Here is a 26,886-nt window from a genome sequence, read left to right as displayed (position 1 = left end):
TCAGGAATGCTCACAAATGACCACTGACTGGGGATTTATGGCCAAACTTCAGATCTGGGCCCTATCTTACTATCTTACTGATAGGGCAAGAGGAACACTGGGCTGGGAGGAAAAGGGAGTGTGAAACAGGTCAGAATTGAGGTTAATACACTGAACACCCAAAATGAAGAGCTGTTTGTTAATTCATTTCTATGTCTGGCACAGTTTAAGGCAGTGCTGTTGTACAAACCTGCTGTGGCCTCTAAGAGGATTTTCCCTCGAGCAGGGAATGTCTCCAACTGATCCTGCTGAGTGAATGCCCCAGGACTCACCAAAGCAAACTCAAACACGAGGTCACTCCACTGCTTGTGGGAGAACTGCCAGAAAGAAGGGCCCATCTGCATGGACTGGGAGTGTCCAACGCCAGGTTGGACAGCGCTTGGAGCAACCGGGGAAAGCAGAAGGTGTCCCTGCCCACAGCAGAGGGTGGCACTGGATGAGTTTTCATATTCCTCCCAACCCAAACACTTCTGGGATTCCATGATGAACTGCACACTCAGATTTCTCAGGTTGGTAACAACAGCAGTTCAGAAATCAGTACAATAAAGGGTCGGGTGGTATTCTTTTTTTCTTTTAAAGCAAAATTTTTAAGTTACACCATTAATTTTAAATGCCCTAACATGCAGATTCAAAACAGATTTATCCAAGATAATTTCTGTAAGTTTGAATTCTTGCAGTCAAAAGCTGTCAAATTAGAATCTAGGGATTTATGCAGTGGGAAATCAGTGATGCCACTGTAGAAATTTTCCTGGATGATCAAGGACACATCAGTCTCATCTAACCAGGACAGGAAAATTATCCTCTAAAAGAAGGTTGAGGGAATTCTTCCTTGTCACTACTGACAGAACTGCAGCCAGTGGAACTGTGTTGTGTGAGACAGGATAATACAGGGCCTGTTTTACATCACTAGGTCAGGAACTTGCTAGCTGATCTTAAATCCTGCTTCGAATAATTTCCCATATTTTACAGGAGAAGAGTGCACTGGGTGAAGAAAGGAAGAGCTCTTTCCAGCTGCTGAAAGCTGGGATCTTCTGGAGTATCTGTTTTTTATGAATGCAAACATTTATCTTGTATTGAAATGGGAAAATCCCAGAATACCTGAGGAGGTTTGGAGCCCAAACAATGGCCAAGTTCTTGGTGTGCATATTTGTGATGGAGCAATAATCAGCCAGACGAGCCAAGTGTCTCATTAGGAACTCCAGTGTCCTGGAAAACAGAAGAGAGGCAAATGTTCAGCACCACTGAGCAAAGCCAGGCTGTGATCCACAGAACAAACCCAGCTCATTATTTCCTTTTGGTTTGACAGCTCTCAGAAAGGAAGGCTGAACTCCTTCCCCTCAGCCCCATGGTGGACCTGCCTTTGGCAATGCTGACACAGGCTGGGGTGAATCTCTCCTGACTTGTCCAGGCTCAAGGAAAGGACAGTTACAGCAAAAAACCCTTTGCAGGTGTGTGACAATCATGAGGGGCTGCTCAGAAATGTGTGGGGAAGGATGTGGAATGCTAATCCTGGCACGGGGGAAGTATTGATTTAGACACCCCAGGATACTGAAAACCAGCCAACTGTACCTGAGTTCTACTTGGGAAATTCCTGGCTGCAGGTTTCTTAGAGGTGCCTAAGGTAGACAGAAGGTTAAACTTCAGAGGCTTCTGTTCACATTAAAAAATGGTGGGTTTTGTATATTTGTATATAAACACTGTTGTGTTTAATACATGTTGGGGAGGAGGGAGCAGCAGGTGGCAGTGAAAATGCTGCTGGTACCCTCCTGGTGCCCCTGGCTTGTGTTTGTCTCACAGCCTATCCTTGTTTTGTGGGGGGAAGTGAGTTGGAGCACAGAGGGTGTTTTGGGGCTCAAAATGCCACGAACAGACAAGACTGGAAGTGAAGAAAATGGCTCTGGCTGGAAACCAAACAGACACCTCCTGCTGCAACTATGTGCTATCACTGAATAGCAGAAAAATTAGGTGGTTTTTTTCCTTTTTCCAAGCAAACCCAAGGAAATAAGAGCAGCACCCTGTGACCTACAGCATTCTACATCCAGCTGCTGGCTGTGCCCCCTCTCTAAGATCGATGTGCTGCTGGTACCAGCACCCAGTTTAACCAGCCCCATCAAGTAAAAATCATTTCAGGGAAAAGGTGAATGGAAAAGAAGGAGATCAGTTTATTTTTTAAAGGGCCATACCCCCTCAATTAACATCAATATTGCAATTAGTTACTACAACATATGCAGCTGTTGCACCAACTACCCTTATTTAAAGAGCAAGTAACACAGCTGTAGTTTGTAACACATCAGTTAAATCACAGTTAATTTCTATAATTAGCTATTTATACCACTCATTGCAATCGTACAGCTAATCACCACATATGACAGTAATTGAAATTTAAACATTTATTGGCAGAAATGTCTATAAATAGTTATCAATAGCTGTCCTCATGTGTTACACCTGACCCCTTAGACCAGAATTCTAACTTCACCTGCAGATTAACATACATTATGAAAATCAATTGATGATTGTAATGAACTATTCTAATTAGGTATCAATAGCCAAATACCGCCGGCATTCACCCCAAATTGTCACCTAAACCACTGGGACACATCAGGGGAGCTGTCCCAGCCAATTAAAATAGTTACCCATCTGTAAGTAACTTCCACCATATGTTGTCGTTAACTCTTTCTACCAATTACAATTCACAATTAGTGAATGCTACTTACCATGCATCACTAGTTATTAATATTAAAGGATCATTAACGTACAGAATTCTCTATAGTTATTAAAGCAAATCCCCAATACCAATTTGTCTGATGCCTTTTCACCATACCCTGCCATAGTTTTTAATGCTAAAGACCATTAAAATGTTGTTCTTAGTCAAGACTCATTACCATACAGCATGAATTCTTACTACTGATTAACTTAAATACAGTATTTCACTGGTGATTTTTAAACACAGTATTATGCTACCCTAATATATAACACTAATATAATTAATTAAATCAGTTATTCTCAGAGCACTGCTGTTATTTGCTAGTTACTATTATTACAGAGAGGAACAAACTGGAGACAAAGTACAGTTGACCTAATTTGACTGAAGGCCTGAGCAATTTTTTGGCTATATTTCACTTTTCTTCAAAGTAGTCTTCACACTGGTATTGTGCCCCCGACACAATAAAACTGTTTCCTTACTCTGATATAACAAGCTCCTATTTCCCTCCTAGATGGCATTTCCAAGCATGTGAAGTAAGACCACGTTTAGTGTACAGTGTAAGTAAGGAGCTAATTAAAATATAAATCAACTTTCTACAGCCATAACCATTTCAGTGTTCAGGGGCAGAGTGCGGCTGTCTAGAGAAGGAAATGGGAATTACAGAATTCCTCTTGCACAAAATGCCCACAAGACCCCAAAGGCTCCACTCACCTGTAGTGGGGAGGGGGCAGCTGCTGGATCACATCGTGGATCTTAACCAGCCTCTCCTCATCTGTAGCAGCAGAAACAGCATCCTGGAATGAGGCAGGAAAGGACTTAGCTGCAAATAAACCCCCAATGTGCCAGTCTTAGCAGTGAGGTGGGTTTTGTTGCTCTTCTTCCCCCTGGGTGAGAGGTCTGTCCTGGGGACAGAGCAGCATATGGATCATGTAAGGAAGGTCAAGTAAGTCATGACCTGGGGCATATTAATGGCACGGAGAATTCCTACAGAAGACTCAGAGCAGCGTTTGCTTCCAATCCCATTCATGGGAAATGGCAAATGAGAGGGGAATTCCTGCAAAGCATGGGAAGTGTGCTGGGGACCTTCTGCTGGGACCCCATGAGTGGAACCAATACAGGGTGGCACAGGGGACAGAGGCACCTGTGAGTAGCCTAAAAGGGGCACAGAAAAGGCCCCTCAGACCCTGGGGCACTGCCAGCCCCTCTGGAATGGCAGGGTGGAATCATGAGTATGGAGCAGCACAGTGTCAGGCTGGGAATTTTGTTGACACACCCTTCTGATGGCTCTAAAAACCCCAACTGAGGCAGAGCAGATAGAGAGGGAAGTGTGTGGAAGGCAGGTCCAGCCTCCAGGACTTCTCTGCTATCTCAGCTGAAGCCCCACTGAAGGGGGAGGTGCCCCACATTGCCTCACACTTACTGAGAACTTCTCGTAGAGCTGGTAGGTGAGCAGGGGGTTGGGGAGCTCACGGAAGTACAGCTTGCACAGGGAGCCCACACAGTGGATGTCCTGGATGTAAATGTCCTTGGTCAGGTCAGGAATCTGCTCCGAGTCAAACTCGTGGCTGGCAATGAGAACAGAGAAATGGGTAAAGGGGTTTGAGGAGGAGGAATGAAATCAAACCCAGCACAAATTACAGCAAGGCTTTCCTGACAGACAGGAAAAAATAAACACTTAGTCACCAAAGCCACATGACCCACCGTTGTGGGGCAGCCAGTGGGGTTATTTTCCAAAAAAGAAACTTTTTTTTTTCCTAATAAAGCATTTTCAGTTAGTTTTACAACCAACTGGCTGCAATCTCTTTTGCTGCACAAGGGCTTTTCACAAAGTCTCCAGAGAACATCTTCCAAGACCACAAGAACTAGTTTAACTCCCAAGGGCTGTGACTGGGATTGCCCATAGGAATGATGAAAGTTGCTGTCCCTCTGCATTTCAAATGCCTGGAAATGGCAATGGTAAAGCCTTGCCAGCAGCACATGGAAACCAGTGAGTGCAGGAATTCCTGGTGGATAAGCTGGTGAGCTGAGCCTGCCTCTGCTACAGGGCGAAGACAGCCAGGAACCACATGAAGAAAACCCCATAGTACTCCCCTTGGTTTTCAGCGAGAGAAAAACCTCCAGTCAACAATCTTTATGAAATAAAAGCCGAGCTCAGAAGGCCGAGGGCTGGCTTGCTGCTGGAATATGTGCTGGGAAGTGCTGTTTCCAATCAGCAGGATACTCTAGGGGGATTAGAGTGGTAAGCCAGGCCCTGGGAGTGGAGAACTTCGGGGTCCCTCCCGTAGTCTTTAGGCTGCTCACAGCCATGGGGACTCATATTCTGTCAGCACTGCAACCACAGCTGGGGCTGGCTGTGCTGGCCCATCCCCATCCCTGGCCTGTCCCCCACCCAAAGCTGGCAGGTTATGCCCAGAGGGTCACACCACCCCTGAGCTCACCCTGCCTGAGGAGCAGAATGTGCCCAGGGCACCAGGTGTGTTTTAAACTGAGCCCTCCTGGGATCAGGATGAGCTCCTTCCATCCTGGACATGGACACTGCTTGCAGGAAGCCTTTCAGTCCCCCCAGACAAGGGGCAGGAGAGATCCCCACCTTCCCAGGGTGAACAGCCCATCTCTTCCTCACTCTGAAGACAGCAGAGGAGGAAAGGAAGGATTCAATTTTCCACAGCCCCAGTGCTCAGCACACACCACTTCCACAGGCACCTTCTGACTCACCCCTTGCTCACGTTTGGGACAGCAACTCAGGTCCTGGACTTGGCTCTACAGAAAAGCTCAGGAAGGCACCAGCACACTCCACACAGATTCACTCAGCCTGGCTCAAACTCCCTGCCCATATCTTGCCCTACTCCAGCAGTTTTTCCTAGGAATAAAGCTCACACTGTGTCAGATATTCCCCTGAAGAACTAAGTATGGAGGGAAGAGAGGGATGCCCCACTACATTCAACCCTCCTTCTCTCTGCACTGGCTGTTTCCAGAGATACATGTTATTAACTCCACACCCCTCAAAAAGATCCAGGACACCAGGATACAGGGACCCACACCCCAAATCAACAGTGGCTGTTTGCCCACCTGCCAAAAAATAAAGGCAGCTACTGCCATACTGAAGAGCCAACCTCTGTCCTGTGGAAATCTCCCATGTGGAATAAATTCTTTAACCGTCTCTCCAACCAAAAAAGACCTTTAAATCCAGGAGATCCAGTTTTTCTATGGGAAACCTAAGCACAGTGATTCATTTATAATGATACTGCAGCCTCAGCTTTGGAATGAGCATAACGCCCTGTTGATACAGCTGGGAACTGCAGCAAGATGCATCCTACATTCATCAAACACTCAAAATCTGTAGTGATTTACACAAACAGGACAGTGTCAGTAAGTTATGCCATGTACTCCCTTTTGTCTTTGGAACATCTCAGAAACCTGGAAAACAGGCTGTCACTTCATTCTCTGCACAGAACAGGGAATGACGCCATTACAATTTCAGAAAACCATCTTTAAAGCACCTTTGATACACAATGAAGAAGAAAATGGTCTTGGCAACACAAAAGGGGAAAAATGGACTAGGGCAGAGATTAGAAGGATGGCCCAGCACAAGTCAAAATGGGGAATAAAGGGATATTACTGAAGTAATGGCAAATGTTTTTATCAGTCACAGCTCCAGTCAGAGCCTTTGAATCCTGTATATCAAAACCTTGTGACTAGATTTTTAAAATGGGACTTGCTGGGGTAAGAAACAGGATTAATCTGAACCAGAACAAACCCGTCCAATCCAAGGGTTTCAACAGTCACTGTACCAGCTCAAGCCTGCCCACTGAACAGGGGGACAGCTGGTACAGAAAAGATATTCTGCTCATGGCAAATAGTCCTGTGCTGCCTCTGTCAGGCTGTGGGCCCAGGAGCAGTCCTGGAATGAGTTACATCCATTTGGCACATCAGTGCTCCAGAACAGAACATTCCACACACAACAACAGGAGGAAAACAGCCTCATGAAAGAATAAAGGGAGTTTGCTGTGGTGGGAACAGCAATCTAACCAGAACATACTCCTGGTCCTTCCCTGTGCAGCACAGCAATGCCACCCATCAGATTCAGGCATACATCCTTTGCACATTCCAAGTTAACCACTGATAAGCCAGGAGCCCAAGGCAGCAGGGAGAAACGTCAGCTGCTCCAAAAGGCTCACAGAGCGAGAAGGAAAAGAAGAAATGAAACATGACAGCACAGTGACACCAGGATCCTGGTATTTTATCCTGAAGGAAAGCTTCCTGCAGGATGAATCCGCCCGAGAAGCCCAGGCTGTGCCCCTGCCTGTGCCAGGGGCTCCAAGGCAGGCCCTTACCGGAGTTTCTGGATGTTGGAGGCGATCCCAGAAAGCCGGTATATCCCATCCACAATGCCGTGCTTCTCGATGAACTCAGTGCAGCTCTTGAGGACCTGGGGCACTGAACAACAACAGCTGGGGTTAGTAAAGCCCTCGCTCAGGCTGTGCTCTTGGCAGGTGTCATAAACTACTCCCACCTGGGCCATGGCTTCAGTTCCTCCTCAGGGGAGAAAGCCTGGAGGAAATTTAACTTCAGGAGTTGATGTGGAAACTGGTCAGAGGTGTTCCTGCTTTAACAAGGGAATGCCAGGATATGAATCAGGTCAAAAAAAGCCAGTTCTGGTCAGAGACAGTGCAGGTCCTATGACAAATCCCATGGGAACTGTGGTGTGAAATCCCATTCCAGAAGAGCTGTAAAATGGAATAAATACTATCTTTCAAATTTATAAAGGAATAACTTATCCTGCTTGGTTTAAGGAAATATAAACATCAGGGAGATACTACTTTTGGCGGCACAGACAGCAGAGCTTTTACAACTAGTAATTTCATCCCAAATGTCTGCTGGAGCATGGCTGGATATGGAGAGCTCTACAGCATCCCACACCCACAGAAAGTGCAGACAGAGCAGGGCATGACAGAATGGAAAAATCAGCCCAGGGGATATAATTAGGTGTCAAGTTAATATTGCAGCCGCTTCACCACCCCATTCCTTCCAGCTGGCTTCCCAGGCTCACGCACATCCAGTGCTGGAGCCGTGTGTCCATCCGTGTAAGCCTGAGGAGGAGCAAACCACTGGATTTACAAAAGGCAGTAAAACTGCCCCGAACACAGAGAGAAAATCAGGATCGAGCTCCTGTGAGCATCAGCAAGCCTTGAAGGAAAAAACTAGGATTCCTGTGGACTCCTCTGCCAGCCACATCCATTTGGCACATTAAAAAACACCCTTTTTGCAGCAGCTCCTCTGCTGATCCCAGTCTGTTCTTTAGATGCCAGGTCTGATCAATGTGCCACGTGACACAGATTCCGAGCAGGTCATGTGGCAAATCCCCTTACACCACGCAGCAAATGCCATCTGCCAGGCACTGCTCCCGAGTGCTGCTGCACTTGGATGCTCTGTGCTCCCCCCAGCCTCCACAAGGCTGCTTTCCCAGCCTGCAGCAAACCCTCATAGCTGGAGGAAAGGCTCGTTTCAGATGGTTCCGTGGAAATCAGCAGGTGTATCCCAGAATAAAGGCACGTCTGCTCTATGCTGGAGCACAGGAGGGGGTGAAAGCTGTAAGTCCTACAGCACGTCAGTCACAGGCTCAGCTGGAGCAGATTAGACCCTGCACCTGGGAGGCTCCAAGGCACCAGGAGGCAGCCAGAACCGAGCCAGCCAGGCTCCAGTGTTACGTTCCCAGGGATGTACAACAGCTCTCACCATTTTCCAGTCAGGGCAGACTTTGAAGTGAGCAGAGCACTTGAACATTAAGCCAAGAGCCTTGGGAACCAAGTGCTCCTTTTTTGGGGACCAAAAACCAGTGGAGGTGAAGCCTCATGCTATCTCAGCATCAGTGAGCTCCAAGGAGGACCACAACTGATGGCTTCAGGAGCCAACAGACACACCCTGAACCATCTGAGCTGGGACAGGCAACAGGTTGTCACCAAACATACATCCAGAGAACGTTGGGGACATGCCCATCAGTCACCCACAAGGACAGATCCCAGCAGAGCAGGTGGAACATGAGGCCTGGAATTCTCACAGTGTCTCAAAAACATTTGTGGAGAACAACACTTAGGCCTTTACTCAAAAAGACTCAACACCTCTTGAAGGAGAAAGCTTTTAAGGCTGGAAGTTGACAGGGAAGGAGTTCTATCCTACTCAAGCAGTGGCCAGAAAGGCCTGAAGTGTGCAATGTACTGCACTACAGCACTGGGAGGTGAGTGGGCCCAGGTCTGCTGCAGGGCAGCACAGATGGAACAGCTCCAACCCGTGTAGCAAAGGACAAGGCTCTGTGTGCTGACACAGCCAGTGGTGTTTGTCCCCTGTGGGAGAAGAGCACCCCAGACTGCCAGACACAGCTGAACCAAGACCCCATGGGATGTCCCTGTGTGTCTGACCCATCACTACCCGTTTACAACAGGCCAGAGGTCACAGATCTCACCAGTGACCTGCACACGGCTGAGCCCCCACCAGCAGCATTTCCTGCATGCAGGAGCCCCAAAGGATGAGGCAAAGGAGTTTTCCCAAGCTTTGAACTCCCTTGGCAAGATTTGCTGAAGCTGCAAATCTCAAAGACCTTAATGATCCATACTGCAACCACAGGAGGGATCCCCATGAATCAGTAGAGCCCACTGAAATTAGTAAATCATGATGCAAATAAATAAACAGGTAAATAAATCAAGAAGCAAACATACCAAGTGTAACTTGTCTCTAAAAAATTCTTTTTCTCTTTCTCTGATTCTGCTGCACTTCTGAAATTTTCTTTCTCTTCCTGGATTTCTCAGTCTCCTTTGGGCTGAATTCTTTTGGGATCCTCCCTCATGGGGAGCCCTGCTTATCTCAGTTCTTTAGGTTTGATGAAAACTCCCGAGCTCGTTAGAATCTTGTTTCTTGTGTTTATTAGAAGGTCATCACAAAACTTGGTAGGTTTCTCCAGACTGACTGCACAAGTTTAAATCACTGCAATCTGGTACATTTCTTTCTGATGGTACAACAAGGCCTTGTGGCTCACTTTGTGTTTGAAAGCACAAAATGGCCCCAAACTACATCGTTCTTTTATCTTTATACTTATTCTTACCCAATTAACAATAGACACGTATATAATTTTTCTTAACTACCCAATGACCCGACACCTGTGTGCTGCACTGCAACATTTTCTAACCAATCACTCACTACCACCCAAAAACCTCTAGGAGAGGAACATGAAGAAGAAAGAAGGACAAGAGACAACACCCTAAATCCTCCATCTTGTCTTCTGTTCTCTAAACTAACTTTTTCACCCAGTGACTTAAGAAAAGTCTCTAATCTACACACTCACACTTTTAGCTTTTCTAACTTTAACATTTGTTCACATCTATCACCATGAAAACATGCTCATGAATTTAATGATATATGAAATTTAGTGTTTTTCTGGATCTTAGAGTTAAGTATCAAAAACAAGGGCACACACTCTGTATCCCAGACTCCAACAGCAAGAGGCAGATAAATAAACAGCACTCCCCCTGCCTGCCTGCCCCATTCCCAGCAGGAAGCTGGGGGTGACAGTGGAGCAGGGCAGGGGAGCCAAAGGGAAGGTGAGGACTGCAGCACCAGTGCTCTGCCTCAAGTTCTCTTTTGTCATGAAGAGCCTGGGCACAGTGAGAGTAATTAATAAACCCTGAAAAGATCCCAGCAGGCTTGCTCCAAGCATTTCCTCATCTGGTTACCAGGACGATCTGTTCTTTAAGCTAAATATAAATATACCATACCAGCGCCACTGATATTTTGGGGGAATTCTGCACAGTTGGAAAAAGGACTGAAATTCAAATAGGGCTAAAATTGTACCGGAGGGGCCTTTGCTGGAACGGTGACTTCATTTTTCACATTTCTGAACAAAGACACCTGGCCACTGGGTATATGCTTAACCTCCCTCTGCCCTCTAACACTCATTTTAAAGATGTACATCCACACATGGAGGCAACAGTGAATGTTCCCTCAGAAGGAAAAGGCAGGATGACAGCACAAGCCAAGACTTAATTTTGCAAATGTCAATTGTGCCCAGACCATCACCTACAACAGCTTCTGACGCCACACTGTGACTTTTTCAGGTAGCTCTGTCCATCTGCTGCAGAAATCCCTCTCCTGGCAGGTGAATTTCTCAGTTCAGGAACTGATTTTGTCTTCTAGATCCCAAACCACAACCCAGATTTGAACCAGACAGGTACCTCAGCCTCATCCCAGCAGGGAAACAAAGGAGATTTCCTCTCACAAGATGCAACAGCAACAACACCAAAAAGTTCTACTAATGGCAGTTAATTGTTGTGGTTTCCTACAATTACAACAATGAGACTCGATGGCACAGATGGTTATCATTAAGAGCCATAAAGGCCCACCTGGGTCAGCACCTGGTTCCTGGCAATGCCCGGGAGCTTTGGGAAGGCAGGAGGAGGGAGCAGAGGGTGACAGTGCATTCCTGCAGCCCAATCCAGGGAACTGGGTCCCCAGAGCCCAGAACTGGTGCCTGGTTATCCAGCCAAGCACACAGCCCTTTCCAGAGCCGCATTCCCAGGCAAGAAACAAAAATCACTGATCCTCAGTGTGATTTTAGTCCTCTATTGAGCCATGGGGTCTTCAGCCAGTGACTCCAGAAAAACTCCCTGCAGTGCAATCACTGCCTCCCCTGCCAAAGTGATAATCCACTGCCAGGTGCTGCCTGGGAACACCCAACTTCTACAGTGGCTACTGCACACACCTCCTGTTCTACACAATCACAATAACAATCTCCCCTCCCTCCTTCCCTCCACTATCTCCAACACCAGGTGGTTCCAGGAGACAAAGTGCAAAGGGCTGGAAATGTGGATGCCTCCCCAAAGGCATCCACATTTCATCATCACGGCAGCCAAAGGAATTAATTCAAGTACTTCTAAAGCATCTCTTAGCTGGTTTGAAAGGTTTATTGCATCTCCGAGGGCTCATTAACTGCTTAATTCTCTGCCATTATGAGGAAGCAGAAGTTCTATGGTTTTTATTCTGAAAAACATTTTGATTCATCCTCACATGAAGCAGATTTGCTTTCCTATCGTCTTGTTCGGTGGGGTTTTTTTTTAAATATTTTGTAATGTTCCCTCCCTGGGCTTTGGGAGACTTGCTTGTGTTCTGTTTTATTTTCTTAGCACATTACTGGAACCAGAAGTGTTTGCTCAGCCCGGGGCATGAGGCCTCCCACCAAGCCCCCCTCTGACACTGGCATTTTCCCAAAATACAGCAGTGGGGTGCAGGTCCCACGGGCCAGGCCTTGGGGCTGCACAATGGCCCAGAGCACCCGAAATGCTGCTCCTCACTGAATTCCACACGTAACAAACCCACAAGGGAGCTCAACCTCCAGGAGCATGGAAAACCAACTGCCCTGAGCTCCACCTCAGCAGAGGTGACAACCAGCATCCAGTGCCAGCAGATTTGGGATGCAGCAGGAAAATCCAGACCTGAGTAACAGGAGGTTAAAGGCTGTTTTGAGCCACCAGGATAGAAACTGAAACAATTTGCCATCAGATAAAATGCAGGTGGAGAAACTCACCCCTGGTTGTCCAGGCTGCCTTTGGGAACCTGCTGGGGAGGAAAGGCAGGGGAAAAACCAGCAGAGGACACACACCCAGCACAGCACAAATGGTGCCACTGCAGCAGGATGAGCCCCTTTCTTGGAATTCTGTGCCTGGCCAAGACTGACAACTTCCAGACATCTGGAATTAGCCACATAAATCCCAACTCTCTTGCCATTAATGTGGGATTATGTAAAAACCAAACAGGGAAGAAATACATTTCTTGAAGAAATACAGTTGCTCTTACTGCAGTAATTTCCTATTTTAACCCAATTTTAGAACAGCTAAAGGTTAAAAAGACTCTAAGATCATCAAGGCCATTTTCCAAAAAACTGGCCAAGTATTTCCTTAAAAAAAAACAAAACAGTAAAAACCCTATAATATTTCAGTCTGTGACTTTTAAACTTCTCATTTCTGAAGCTCTTCCCTCCACCTCAGTTACACAAGGGTGTGAAGTAGCAGAGGAGAGAAGTGAAGGATTTTCTCTTTATTGTACAACATACAATGAGAGCATGAGCGGCTCCCTGTCATACAATATTGTACCTGCATGTGTCATTCCACAGGCACACCAACCCCACCAGCCACTGCACATATAGAAAAACATCAAACTTTAAAAGACTCTCTTCTCAGGACTTTAGTCTCATTTTTGTCTCATTCTTAAATCCCCGGTCCTCATGTTTGAACCACCAAGAGAAATGTTACACCAACCAACCAGACACTTTCCTTCCTTTCTAAGGAAGATCAAGGCCACATTGGATGCGGTTTGGAGCAGCCTGGTCTAGTGGAAGGTGTCCCTGCCTGTGGCAGCATGTGGGACTGGGTGGGATTTGAGGTCCCTTCCAACCCAAACCAGTCTGGGATTCCAGGATTCTTCAATTTCCTGTCCCTAACTTCCAAGCTGTGAACCTCATTTTCATTATCCACACTGGTGATAAGCTGTATGAAGTCCAAGCTGCACCAGTTCCTGGTCACACACACAGTTCTTATCTGGAGTGTGACTTTTGCACTTGGGAAGTGCAGCCACAGCAGAGTGGACCATAGCCCACGAGCTGGATCCCTGATCTACACAGGGCTCACAGCACCAGACTCTGCTTCCTTGGCCTGGAATTGTGTTTTATGGCAGCTCAGCAGGACTGTGGAAAGCAAAGTGTAAAGTTCAGGCCTGGGGAACATAAATCCGCCTGGGCTGCATCAGGCAGGGCAGGTCAATAGCCACGTCTGTCAGATCCTGGGAGATCAGTAACATTCCTCTAGCTGTGCCAGGACAGCCTGGAATCTGAGGGCTGCACGGGATCCTCACTGCCCGCTCTCCTTGCTGGAGATGTTGTACAGACAATCCCTATCCCAAGCTGCACCCACCCAGTTCCCAGGGCTCTGGTTTAATTGTTTTTAATACAAAATATCACAGAATCATTAACGCTGGGAAAGTCTCCAAGATTGAGTCCAACTGCTCTCCCATCACTGCCATGGCTGAACCATGTCTCCAAGTGCCACAACCCCACAGCTTTTACATGCCTGGGCAACCTGAGCAGTTCCAGTGCTTGACAACTCCTTCACTGAAGGAACTTTTCCTAATATCCCACAAGATGCTACTAATACTCAGATTTGGCCGGTGTGCTGGAGCTTTTTTGTTTACATCAATTACACTCCATCCAATGAAATGGGGGGGGAAGTTCTCCCAGTGCTAAGAGCAGCAGGGTAAGAGCACAAGCAATCTGCGATGTTTTTCCTCATGTTTGTTTCCCCCACAGCTGTAGTGTTTCAAAATGCAAATTAATTTTCAACTCCTAGCTGTTCTCAGGGTCACTCAGGCACAAAGAATCCTCTCCTCGCAACTGCAGGCAGGGAAAGGGAGAAGGGGAGAGACAAACTGGGTCTTTTTTAACAGCAAAGTTGTTCCCTGCCCAGCAGCCCCAAGGATGTCCCTCCAAAGAAGAGATTCTCCACAGGGATCCCATGTACCCCTTTGTAATGCTGACCCCAAACCCAATAATCTCAAGTTCCAGCAACTCAGAGGGCAGATAATGAAGCAATAACAGTGCTTGCTGTGGTTGGAAATTTGCCCAAAATAGCTCAAAACTTGGAGATTATCTGAAAGTATCAACTTGTGTTCAGTTAGTTTGTGCAGCAGAGAACACATCTGCAGCAAGGGGAGTTCTCTACTCATCATCAGTTTGGGTCAACTGTTCCTTTTTTTCCAGGCTGCTGGATGTGCCTTTGATGTCACACAAGGCTGGTTGCAGAGACACTCATCACCACATCCAGGGGGACTTTAGGCACCCTAAACTCTGTGGCTTGCCACAGTTCAACACTAGAAATGTTCGGATTTGGGATGCAAACCCAACCCAAGGAACACAGTAAAGACAGGGGGAACACACAGGTATATTCACTTAATTCCTACAGACATTCACAACTGGATGTCACCAGTGTAACCAGATGTCATCTGTGCTGGCACTCGGATAAATACTATTTGGTATTTATATCCCACTCCTAATCTCCCCAAGTACCTCCTGGGTATTTACCCAGGGAATTTACCCCTGGGAATTTACCTTGTGGCACACCTTGGGGGCAGATACAGGTTATTAGTTTGATTGTACAAACCTAAAGATGGAATGGGAGATAACAAACGAGTTCCCCAAGGCAAAAAATTTGTGGCAGGGACAGGTTTGAGCTCCCAGCTCAGGGCCAGAACTCTGAGTGCAGCTGTGACCACTGACTGTCCCAGTCCTTTGGAGGTTGATCTTTAATTTAAAAATTACTATAAATCAGAAACTACTGAAAGGAAACTGGTTTTGACCTGTTTTCCTGGTTTCAATATACTGCCAATTCAATTAAAAAAGGGTCAGTCAGGAGAGCAGGATGGAGGAGAAGGGGATGGCTAAGATTACCTGGGAAATCAGAGGTTGTCAAGCCACAACAGTCCCACAGAATTCCTGCCCCAGAACATAACTTTAAAACCTTTTCCCCCTCATTCACACCGTGTGTGCACAGCAGGGACTCAGGTGCAAGTGAAAATGCTGAGACAGGCCAGCATTTCCTCAGTGCATAACACAAAACTGTTTATAGATGCACAAATACTGCCGAGGGAGGCAGAGCAGGAGGATTTCCAGTGTCCCCAGTTAGGTGGCCTTGTCAGGAAACAACAAGATCCACCCCTGATTTGTGAGCTGCAGCTCTATATATATAAGCAACCAAGCCCAGATATCCAGGAGAGCATTACAGAAATAACAGGATGAGCAAGATGCATTGTTTTTCCTACTGAGCTAATGGAGAAGTTAGGGTCCCCTTTTTAGGAAAACACCTGGAACAGGATAGACAAGGTGAATCACCTCCAGATATCCCCACCTGCTTGGATAACAAGTGTAAGGGAAACACGGACTTTAGGGGACTTGCCAAAGTCACACAAGAAATGTCTCAGCAGAAAAGAGAACTGTAAAACAAAAACTTCAGAACTCAGATTTGTGTCCTAATCGTGAACTGCTTCAGGCATATAAATGCTTAAAAATAGAGACAGAAGGAAAACTGGGATAGCAGGATGCCAGAGCTGAACCTGCTTGGAGGTTTGAAACTTTTCAGTTCACATCCAAACTTGTCAGCTTGGATACTCTGAAAATACCTACTGAAAGCACAAAAATGCCCCAGGGGTTCATTGCAAGAGTGAGCACATGTAACACAACCTCCCAGCCTCATCCAGAGCCAAGGTGCCCTCCCCCTGCTGGAATGGCTGCAGCCCACGTCACCCTTCTGTGGGAAATGTCACACGCATGTCACACACAGCCAACACTTCAATAAACCTTTGTACAGGAACAAGTTGTTACTGCCTGAACAAACCCATTGATGTGGCTGCCAGCATTCAATTCCAAACATACCTGGGAATCACAGGCCAGGCTGCTGAGCTGCCACAGAACTCTGTGGAAGCAGCAGGTAAAAACAGAGAGTGCATTTCACACAAAACCTCTGCCAATATTCCCAAGTCTTTCTGAAGAGAAAATTTTGGAGCAAACCCATCATGAGCAGGGATTTCAGCTGGGTCATCAGAACACTGAACCCCAGACAGGTTTGGGTTGGAAAGGACCTTAAAGCTCCCCAAGTCCCACCCCTGCCATGGACAGGGACAGTGCTCTAACAGGGAGTGGGAACTGGTTACATTCACTCTCACGTAGTTAAAACGGCAAGAAAAACTGAAATTACTTAATCTTAAAACTCAGCTGTCCTGAATACCCAATCAAGGCTTCCTTCAGGATGGCAAAGATTCCAAGCCAACCAGGCAGCCTTTTATTATAATGACAATTCTGAACTGGTAGAAGGGGCTCCTCTCATCAACACCAGGAGCCAAAGGGGTGACACAGATTGTCAAACCTGTGCTTGAGCTAAGGGTAACCAGGCTTTCAGAGATCCCAGCCAAGAGGCTGCCAAGATCTTATTCCTTGTTTCTCTGTTCTGGTGACAGTTCCCTCTGTATCCAACTCTGCCATAAAATACCATCAGGGGCAAATACATCACCCAGCTGTAGGGAGGGGATGGCTCCAAGGGATGGGTAACTCCAGAGGACCCCAAACAAGCCATGATGTCACCAGGACATCATCCAGAACCCCAAGGTGCTACTATGAACCTTTCTGAAGAGCATCAGAAGCAGCACAGGAGAATAAAACCATCCCTGGCAAACCCCTGCTGCTCCTGCACAGTATATAAAGAGATACAGATCCCCTAGCTGCTATTTTCTGCTATTCTCTTCTGTTTTTATTTAATTCTACCCACCTGTCCAAATTAATGCTGAATAAATGTGGAGAACTGGAAGAACAGGAAGGGCACAGAGCAAGATCAGGTCAGTTAGTGAACTGTCTTTTGTAGGCATTTACAACTTCAGCAGAAGTCAATGCCTCTTTTTTATAAAAATTAAAATCATGTATAGATCCTTCACTAAAGGAAATGTGTCAATTAAAAATTCTGTTTGTGAACATATCTTTTTCAGTGATGGAAGCTATGATGTATGAACACAACAAAGGCATAATGAGATACAAAAAACGTCATATGCCTTTAGCCTACAAGATCCTCTGTGGATACAGCCGGTTGTATGATGGATTATCTCTGGAGGTGAATCTGTGACACGGCCTCACTGGGGACCCCAGGGTTGGCCTGTGCTTCAGTCCAGCTAAGGGAGAAAGGGTCATTCCCAACAAGCGATAGGCAACAGGAACATTTCTGGCTTGGAAGAACAAATGGTGTCCCCATGCTCAGCAGGCCAAGCAATCCCAGCACATGATGCCCAGCATGCTGTACTTGAATAAAAAGTACATTGTAAAGTAACCCTTAGTGCTGCAGCTCAGGAGTCCCTCACTTGCAGAACAGCAAATTGGCTTTTCCCTGCTGGGTGCTGACCCACCCTGGCCTGTGCTGACCCACCCCACCCCATGGAGCAGCCCCAGCTGCTGGGCTCCCCGTGGGTATTGTGGCTCCATGTGACCCCTTGTCCCTCCACAGCTCATCAAGAACATGCCCAACTCCCTGAGCCCTGCCTCTCCTGCAGCCCAGCACCATGGTCCCTCTCACTCCCACACGTGTCACACCCCTAGGAGCTGTGGGGAGCTCCCTGGCCAAACATTCTAAGGCAGGAACCAGGGCACAGTGCAGCTGCTGCAATGCAGCTCTCCACCAGCTCCTACACTCCACAAACATGTTCTGCCAGCACAATCCTGCTAATTGGTGTTGGGCTAAATTTAAGTTGTATTTCATTTCCTTCAAGAGAGAAAACCTTGGGGGAAAAAAAAGAATCACTACCTACAAAGGTAGGAAGAATAAGAACAAGGTCCCTTCAGGTTCAGGGATTGGGGTGGATTTGCTGTATCTCACAGCTCCATAAAACTGTACCAGGACACAGGGAATGCCTGGAGCTGTGTCAGGGGAGGCTCAGGCTGGATACTGGGAATAGTATCACCCCCTTAAGAGGGTGCTGGCACTGCTCAGGCTCCCCAGGGAATGGGCACTGCCCCAAGGCTGCCAGAGCTCCAGAAGTATCCGGGCAGTGCTCCCAGGGATGCCCAGGGTGGGACTGTGGGTGTGTCTGTGCAGAGCCAGGAGCTGGACCAGATGATCCCATTTGGAACACTCTGTGAATTTGTAAAACAAACCAGCAAGGCAGGTGGCAATGCACCAACCCAACTGGGAGAATTTCTGACGGCAATGGAGAAACAGCAACTCCCTGCTGAGCATGGTCTGCTGCCAAGCGACTCTTCCCTGGCAAGAAAGTATCCCAAGCACAGCAGGAGCCAAGGGATGAGTAAGGCACTGGATGGGACGCAGACAGGACTCTTCAGGCAGGCTCCACGGGGTGTCTGGAGCTGACTGGAGCAATGTTACACAAACCAACATACTTGAATGGAGCACTACCACAGACTGCCAAAAGGGAAGTCCAAAATCCCTCATATCGAAACTGGTTTTACTCCTGCAGGTCCCAACCCATCATTCAGTGCTGACATGTGACAAAAGAGAAGAAAAGGACACCCTGCTGAGGCTTTCGCTGGAAGCAACACACCTATGCATGCCCAGCCCCATGCCCAGGAGCCCTGTGACTCCCAGTTCCCTCTTTCCCAGGCAGCTTGGTGCACAGATGATTTTGAAAAAAATCATGTGATCTGCCCATGACTGAGAACATCACCAAAGAGACCGGACAGCAATGCTTCCTTCCCTCCTTCCCCTCACCTCCAAGGGCCTTTGGGGGAAGGACTGCTTGGCACCCCATGGAGGTGTAAGTCCTACCCAGGAAGGGCTCCAGCACTATTTGGACAGCTCAGAGTGTCAGCACAAACCAACTAGAACTGAAAAGCAAACACGCGGGACACTGCCCAGCACTCACAATCCCCACCACAAATCACCAGAAACACAGGAGAGTTTAGGGTGCACTGCTCATCCCTCACACTGTTACTGTAAGCACTTGTTAAATCCTCACCTCCCCCCCTGTAGCTGCTCAGACCCACACAGGACACTCGGGGAAATGACACGCCGCATCCTCCCCAGGGCAGCAGCACCGGCAGCCTGCTGCTGCACTCCTCCAGCCTTCCCCAGACACCCTTTCCTAGAGAAAAATCTGGGCACAGACATCTCCTATCCTTATTTTTACAACTGCAGGTTCTGTCCCACCAGCCTGGGAGGCACCTTCAGCAGGGAGAGCACGTCCTCAGCATAGGCCCATCCCAAAAAGTCAGATAACCACGACAAATGCTCTGCTAGGTCAGAACTCCGCGAGTGCAGCACGTGGAGCTTTGCAGGATGGCATCCCAGGGCTCCTGCTCCCTAACAGCACACTGGGGCACATTCCTGCTTCACTTTCCTCCTGTGCATCCCATGCCAAATTTATCTTCCTGACAGCGGCTCAGAGCATGCAGAATGAGGGATTACTTGCTGAGCCCACAGAAAGACAAGGTACTGCAGTATGTGAAACATCTCCTCTGTGTTTGTAAATCCCCTCTGGGTACACAGCAAATACATTCTTCTCCTGGCTAAGCAATCCGAGCCAGATGCCTCCGTGTATGGTTTATTAAAACAATGTTACACTTATTGCAGTTTTTGTCCTTATGCCTTTTATTCTCTCCTGCATCCTGCTCACTAAAAATGAGCAGTTTCAGAGATTCATGACTAGAGCATTTGGACTACTCATGTTGTTTCTCAGCAAATTCTTGAAAATTTGTCATCTTGACAAAGCTGGTAACTAAGAAAATTCTTAGCACAACTCCAGTTTGTTTCAATATTGCATTTTTGAGGCACACACAATGCCTGCACACTCACTGCAATCACTAGGGACAGTGGCATTTGCTCCTTCAGCCCTGATAAATATTTTTCAGGACTGGACATTGACCCAACAAAACTAACATGAACTTAAACAAATCAATGAACGTACTGGGTTCTTCTTTTTCTGAGCGCCCATATTCTAGCTTGTGATTCCAAAGTACCACCAGCAGCTACCAAGCACAGACTTCAGCCAAAGCATGTTCTGAGCTCCTGGAAAAAGCACTTGATGCTCTGATTATGAGAAGCAGCTCCTTTAATTCACCTCAGGCCCCTTTCAGCAGGTCAGCACTGCAAGAGGCTCCACAACTGAACTACAGTAATGCTACAGGAGGTGGGAATCTTAAAATGCTGTCCATGCACAGAGCTCAACTTGCAGGGACTCAGAAATGTCTCCACAAACCCCATCCTGGGGATTATGTCACTTGGAATACAGGTCAGGGAGCTGAATCACACGGAAAACAACAATCCTGCTGTGGGACATGGAGCCATGCCCTTGTTGGCAACATTCCAATTGGATCTGCTTTACTCCAGGGAGTTAGGAAAGGGTTATTAAAGCTAGGGTGAAAGCAGCTGGTGACTCCTGAGCTGAGGAACCTCATTAGCACAGCCAGTCAGTGCCACCCCAATGTGTGGGATGGTGGGGAGAGACCAGGACAAGGACAGAGCTGCCACAGACTGTCGAACAAGAACCTCCAGTGGAGTTAAAGCAGTTAAGTTCAGCCCAGGATGCATCTCTGAATGCTAAATAAACCAGCCCTTGAAGCCAGGGGAAGAAGTCAGCAGAGGGCACGGAAAAGCTTTGGCCACTGCTGACTTGTGCCTAATGAAAACAGACAGGAGGAGGCCTGGGGATGAAAGGGAATTCCCTCCTTCCCATCAAGGAGCTCAGTCTGTTGGCATGGCTCCTGCCCTCCAAGAGTGCTCCCACAGCATACACATATGGCTCTAGAGCCATCCAGTGCTGTGAATTACCTAGTCCTGATGCAGTTCCACATAGGTCACTGTCTGTTCCTGACTCCATCTCTGGTGATTTTCAAGTCCCAGTAAGGATCTCTGCTGGTTCCAGCTGAGCCAATGGGTCTTGCCACAGTTCTGTCTCCATAAGGACAAGCACATACTCTGCACCAGTTGGTAGTGAAACACTTTTATGTCAGGTGAGGGAGTGCACATCACTGTTACCAACCAAATTAACTGGAAAAAGAGCAAGAAATGGCTCCCTGCCCTTTGCCAGCCCTTTTTCAAAAGACATTTGGATGAACAAGGAGTCTGAAGACTCACTGAAAACAGCTTTAACAGAGAAACTCTTTTCCTGCCCCACACATCCTGGCACTTCTCCCTCTGTCAGCACACAAAAGCTGGAAGCCATCAGATGAACAACTCTGGCATAAGAGATCTGCTGCAAAGCCACCCAGTAGATTCCATCACTGCTTTCCTGACAGCCTTAAGTCCCAGGCAAACCACCTACAGCCAACAGCTGCTCCAGGCTGTGTTCCGAAATATCCCTGGTGTCCCCAGCATATCTCCCAGTGGGAATGGTGGAGCCTGGGGAGCTGGGACAGCATGCAAGTGCTCTGGCTGCTCCTCAGCACTGCAGCAACCTGAACTGGAGGTGGCACAGGGAAAGGGCAGGAAAGAGCCCGTGAAATCAAAGCTCATCCCTGGAAGAGTGGCAACAATTTTGTAATTTTTTTCTTGGAATGGAGAGGTTTTCTCCCGTGCCTCTCTGAACTGCTGATGGGGAAGGAAAAGGGACCCTGAACAGAGAGGAAAAGTCAGCTGTGAGGAAATACAATATCCAGTTAATTCCTGTAAATCCTGCAAAATCCAAGGAAAAGGCAGATGAAGGATTTACACTGCAAACTGTGCTAGAATCATACAGTTAATCATCGAGTTAAGAGAAATGTAAGGGTTTAACATGCCTGTTAATGAATCACTGACATACAAATAAAGCTTATATGCCTGGGAAAAAAAAAATATTTCAAGACTTGAAGAGGTTGAACACCCATCTGCAGGAGCTGTAGCCACTTTCAGTGCTTCCACATCGAACCATGACGCTTCCCACATCGAAGCACAATGTTTGCTTCTCATTATCCTCAGTTTCCCTTTCAGCCACAGATTTGTGTCACACATTTGTCCCCCAGCACAACCCTGAACAGCTACAATCACCCTGACAAATTCCCAAGAGACGAAGAACTCAGGAGCAGGTTGTTTCTTACCATCATGGCCAGAGTTGAGCAGGTGCTCCCCCAGGTCACAGCCAAACACCCTTTCCTTGAGGATCCCCCGCTGTTTCAGTTTCTGCTTCGTTGGGCGTGACTTCATGAATGTCCGGAGGAAGGTGATAAGCTTCCCGTGCTTCTTTGACACTGCACAAGACAAGGAACAACCACTTCATTCCAGACCTGGCAACCACTGAGCAGAACTCAGCAGAACTTCTACAGAGCTCATAAGAACTGTAGTAACATTTATATCAATTATTTACAGGAACAGATTTTCCAAGGTTTGACACTAAACAGAGACTTTTGTTCCAAGCCTTGGCTAGTGCAGAGTTACCAGAAGCGAGCTGGAATGGAAGGACTAACACAAAGACACATTTTTCTGCAGAGTAGCTTCAGGCAGGAGTCACCTGAAGGGCTGATGGTGGGCAGCACCAGGGACGGGCAGTTTCTGCAATCTCTGGGAAAGGGAATAAGGCTCAACTGAGAAATGTGGTAATCTCCTGTGCAAACCACAGTGTAATCTACACAAAGAAATAAAGCTTTGTGACTGGCCCTCATTGCGGTCTGTGGCCCCTCCAGAACAAAGGGCTGACTATAATCTGAGACTGAGCAGGTGGAGCTCCCTGAGAGCCCAACCTGCCTTCTCACCACAGCAGGGCCTCACTGCCTCTCACCACACCTGCATGGGCACCACCCCAGAGCTTCAGCAACTCCCTTCTCAAGGAGTTTTTATTTTCCAATAAAAACACAGAATCACAGAGTTAATGAGGTTGGAAAAGACCTCCAAGGCAACTGAATCCAACCTGTGCCAAATCTCCTCTCTGTCACCCTGCCCAGAGCACTGAGCATCACATCCAGGTGTCCCTTGGACACCTCCAGAGATGGGAACTCCACCATCCAGCCCACTGAACAGGTCACAGAGGCAGCTGATTGAAGAGATGCAGTTTATCCTCTCCAGAATGAGCACAAGCAGCCTCCAAAGAGAGGAAGATGTGGCTCAGGAACCACTTTCCAACCTCCTGCTCTGTCTCTCTGGGTTGTGCTGGGGAAACTCTGGTCCCTCTGCTAAAACCACCTGCCCAGAAGCTGAATCCCAGTGCAAGGCAAAGGAGAGCAGTGGGTGACAGCAATGACCTGGCCCTGGGAGGAGAGGCCAGCCTCAGGTTGAATGGGAGCAGAACAATGCCCTGGAATGTCAATGTTTCTCCTCAGGCCCACAGAGCCTCCCCAACAAAAGTGCCATTGTGTACACATTTAAAAGCAGTTTAATTCAACAGAAGAGCTCTACGGAAGAGAACAGACTGCTGGGTTCAAAGGGCTGTACTTTGTGAGGAAGCCTTTGCAGCTGGGGAAATTGTAAAGGCTCCTGCAGCAGCAGCAATCACTCTCCCCAGCTCCTCCCTCTCATCCCAGGCAGGAAAGACAAGAACTATATATTCCACCTGCACTAAACCCACAAATACTGCAATCAAATATCAGCAGAGTAACACCTTCAAAAGCAGCAAAGACCCCCGGGGACAAAGGTTCATCCCTTCAGTGTCACCTCTGCTGCCAAATGAAATGTGAACTACAGAGAACAGCTCTGAAACTGGGACTCAGCAAAGCAGAGATGGATGGGCACTGCTTCACTCAAGGGTGGTTCTTCAACCAGGGAACATGGAAAACCTTGTCCCAAGATCGTGGTTATACCACACAGTGCTTCAGGATGCTTTAATCCCTTCACACAGTTGAATATTTCTCCTTCCATTTTATCAGACACTGACATGGGCCCTCTACTGATATATGTAATAAACCTGATAGATTTATTGTCACCTTGAAAATTAAACCTTCTGATAATGTTTTCATAGTTTTAGTTACTTTCCCATTAAAGTCCTATAAACATAAGTTGTTTATCACATTCCTTCTAAGAAATGTCTTTTGATGGACATTTCTCATGACCAGCGTGCTTGGGAAGGTGGTAACTTAATTATCCAATCCCTGGTCATTGTCGAGAATCTATAAATATTGGAGTCAGAGAATAAAAGACTTTTGTTTTAACATCAAGAGTGTTCATGTGAATCATTTAATGTCCTTCAGTGACAATTTATATTTATATTTTAAACCTGATTCCACAGACCTTAACAAATTTGTACCTTTGTACCAATGTGAGGAAAGCAAACGTCTCCTTCTGCACAAAGTCCCCTCTAGCAGTACAACACCAAACTGATCCTCAGCACCACCTGAGTACCCAAAATCCCCAAATCCCCACCAAACCCCACATGTGCATCTTCAGCAATCAAACCAAATTTAACAACCACAGGAGCCTTGAGCATGACAAACTGTGGCTGTGGGGGCTTTAATTACAGGAGTGTTTGCAGTTTGACAGGGTTTTTTAATTGCATGCAATAAAGGAACAGATTGTGCTGACATGCCAAAGTTAGGATGGGGTTTGGTTGTATCCATCATCACAGGAAAGTAAGGGCTCATTTATCACATCCTATAGGCCCAGCTCAAGGATAAATGGAGACAGTCTCATCCTGACTAGTGTGGAATTTCCAAGGTTATCACCCTCAGGGCTGCTGTGGTAACACCACTGGAGGTGAGAGACCTGAGACAGATGCTTTCACAACAGGCAAACAGAGCACCTACTAATCCAAATAAAGCAATCATTAATACGTGTGTTTTCACTTGAATCATTTCACACTCTGTATACTATGTACCTTTGACTTAATGAAAAATAAGCCCATCAGAGAATGGATTTTAAATAGAGAAAATCACCCAATTCTAGTCCTGAAGAAATTCTACTACTAATGCAGATCAACAAGTGACTTTTGGGTGTCACCCCAGCACTAAAACCAGAAGAAAAAAACCTGCAGTGGATGCACTTCCATTGTCCAAAGATGCACTTGGCTTAGTATTGGCTTCACTGGCCAGCAAAGTGACCTTACTTTTTAAAACACAATAAATCTGCTCTGCCTTTAAGCCACTCAGTGCAGGTTAAAATAATTGTCCTGCTTTCTGCACCATTAAGCAGTCCCACAAACTCCCTGCCACAGGGAAGTGGTGCAGCAGCCAAGGACTCTGCGCAGGCAGGTTCAGAAATTCCACCAGAAATTCCTTTGTCCCCAGCCTGTGGAAGTGGTTGCATTGCTCCTTGGTCATACAGAGCCTGCCCTGCTCATCCCATATTACTGCCTGCTTTGCAGAGCTTCTGTGAGGCTGAACCCAGCTCTGAGGGCTGTACCCACGCAGGAATGATTCACTTGGGCTTCTGCTGGGTGGGGGAGAACAAGAGAACAACAAGAAAATCCAAGCAGTCATCTCACTGCTGACAGGTTATTAAGGAGAACAAGAGCAGGTAGGTGTCTGAGAGGGATGAGCTCTGCTCCTGAGCTGTGGGAGCTGCCTCCTGCAGCAGCAGCAAAGGTGGGAACCCAAACCCTCTGGCATTACCGACCCTCGAACCACCAGTGCATCCCGAGGGATTCATTCCTGCTGCATTCTGGTTTAGGTGAATGGCAGCAGCCAGCAGTGCTCTCCTGCTGCAGCACCAACAACTGTTCTGCACCCAGAATTGGTGACTGCAGGAAAACCAGGGGATCAAGGCACACGTTTTAGACCTGAAACAAATCTACAAGTGTTACAAACCAAGCAGATGTAGAGAAAACAATTAACCCTTTCCTATCATTATTGTCCCACTAATAAAGCAGGGATAGAGCTGATCCACTCAGAGCTTGTGACTCCACACAAGGTGTTAACAGAAATAAATTTGGGAATCAGCATTACTAACAGACAACTTCAAATGGTTGCTGTGCTTCAAGTTACCAACTGAAAGCCAAACCAAACTAAACAAAAATTACAGCATTTATCCATACTACTTTCCACCTCAGACTCAAGCACTTTAAAACACATTGTTTACCAAGAAACGGAGACTTTCCTAGAAGAAGCAAGGGCTGTTTTTCTTCAGAAAGGCAGATTTGGCTTAATATCCTGGCCTGAAGAAGAGAAATTCTCCATCCAGTGGAGTGACTCTGGCTGCAAAAAACCCCAAAATGAAACCCAACTGAAAAACCCCACCTGAGTCTGGACCACTTCTGAAGTTTTGCTGGCACAAATGTGTCAATTAGGAGCACACAAAAATCTCCCTGCCTTTGCTGTCTTAACTGTGCTGGCCAAAGCCTTTACATGGTGGGAAGGGGAGGAAGGAAAAGGAATCCTTGTGCCAGGTAGTCCATTGTGGCTTTGGGAAGCTGCCCAGTACCTCCTCCAGGAACATTTTTGGATCAGGCAGCACTGCTGGTGCAAGTGAGGCCCCAAATCCCCCTGACATTGGTAAAAGCTATTAAATAACAATCACTTCATTAAAAGCAGGGCTCGTTCACCCTCAGGACATGCTTTCTGAAGCTTTAGTGGAGAGCTGTGCCAGCCATCAGCTCTTCATCAGCTTCACACTCTTGGTCAGCACAACTCACCCTCCTCCTGGAAGCCCACAGGGATCCCTTGGGATTTGTTGAGGACTTCTTAGCCTTCCTCTGAGATCAACCCATGGTGGCACTCCTGGTTGTCC

At 47.2% G+C, this 26,886-nt stretch overlaps 1 protein-coding gene and 1 long non-coding RNA gene across 8 annotated transcripts in view; one reads left to right on the top strand and one right to left on the bottom strand.

Annotated features, from left to right (window-relative positions):
- The window catches only part of ARHGAP32 (Rho GTPase activating protein 32), a 239,979-nt gene that overhangs the window by 14,718 nt on the left and 198,375 nt on the right, over positions 1 to 26,886 (bottom strand). For all 7 annotated transcript variants that reach the window (XM_086861446.1, XM_086861448.1, XM_086861444.1 and 4 more), the window contains 5 exons: positions 22,338 to 22,487; positions 7,078 to 7,180; positions 4,164 to 4,308; positions 3,455 to 3,537; positions 1,138 to 1,245 (listed from right to left, as the gene is read on the bottom strand). In XM_086861446.1, the coding sequence (XP_086717572.1) occupies positions 1,138 to 1,245; positions 3,455 to 3,537; positions 4,164 to 4,308; positions 7,078 to 7,180; positions 22,338 to 22,487 (589 nt within the window). The remainder of the gene's footprint in view (positions 1 to 1,137; positions 1,246 to 3,454; positions 3,538 to 4,163; positions 4,309 to 7,077; positions 7,181 to 22,337; positions 22,488 to 26,886) is intronic.
- LOC147649453 (uncharacterized) lies at positions 205 to 1,720 on the top strand. Its single transcript, XR_015278918.1, has 2 exons — positions 205 to 548; positions 1,009 to 1,720. It is a non-coding gene; the product is annotated as an uncharacterized LOC147649453 (long non-coding RNA).

This window comes from Cyanistes caeruleus, chromosome 23 (genome assembly GCF_971803275.1).
Source record: "Cyanistes caeruleus chromosome 23, bCyaCae1.hap1.1, whole genome shotgun sequence".
Taxonomy (NCBI): domain Eukaryota; kingdom Metazoa; phylum Chordata; class Aves; order Passeriformes; family Paridae; genus Cyanistes; species Cyanistes caeruleus.
The sequence above is the reverse complement of the archived record's forward strand: the minus strand, read 5'-3'. Positions and strand labels throughout refer to the sequence as shown.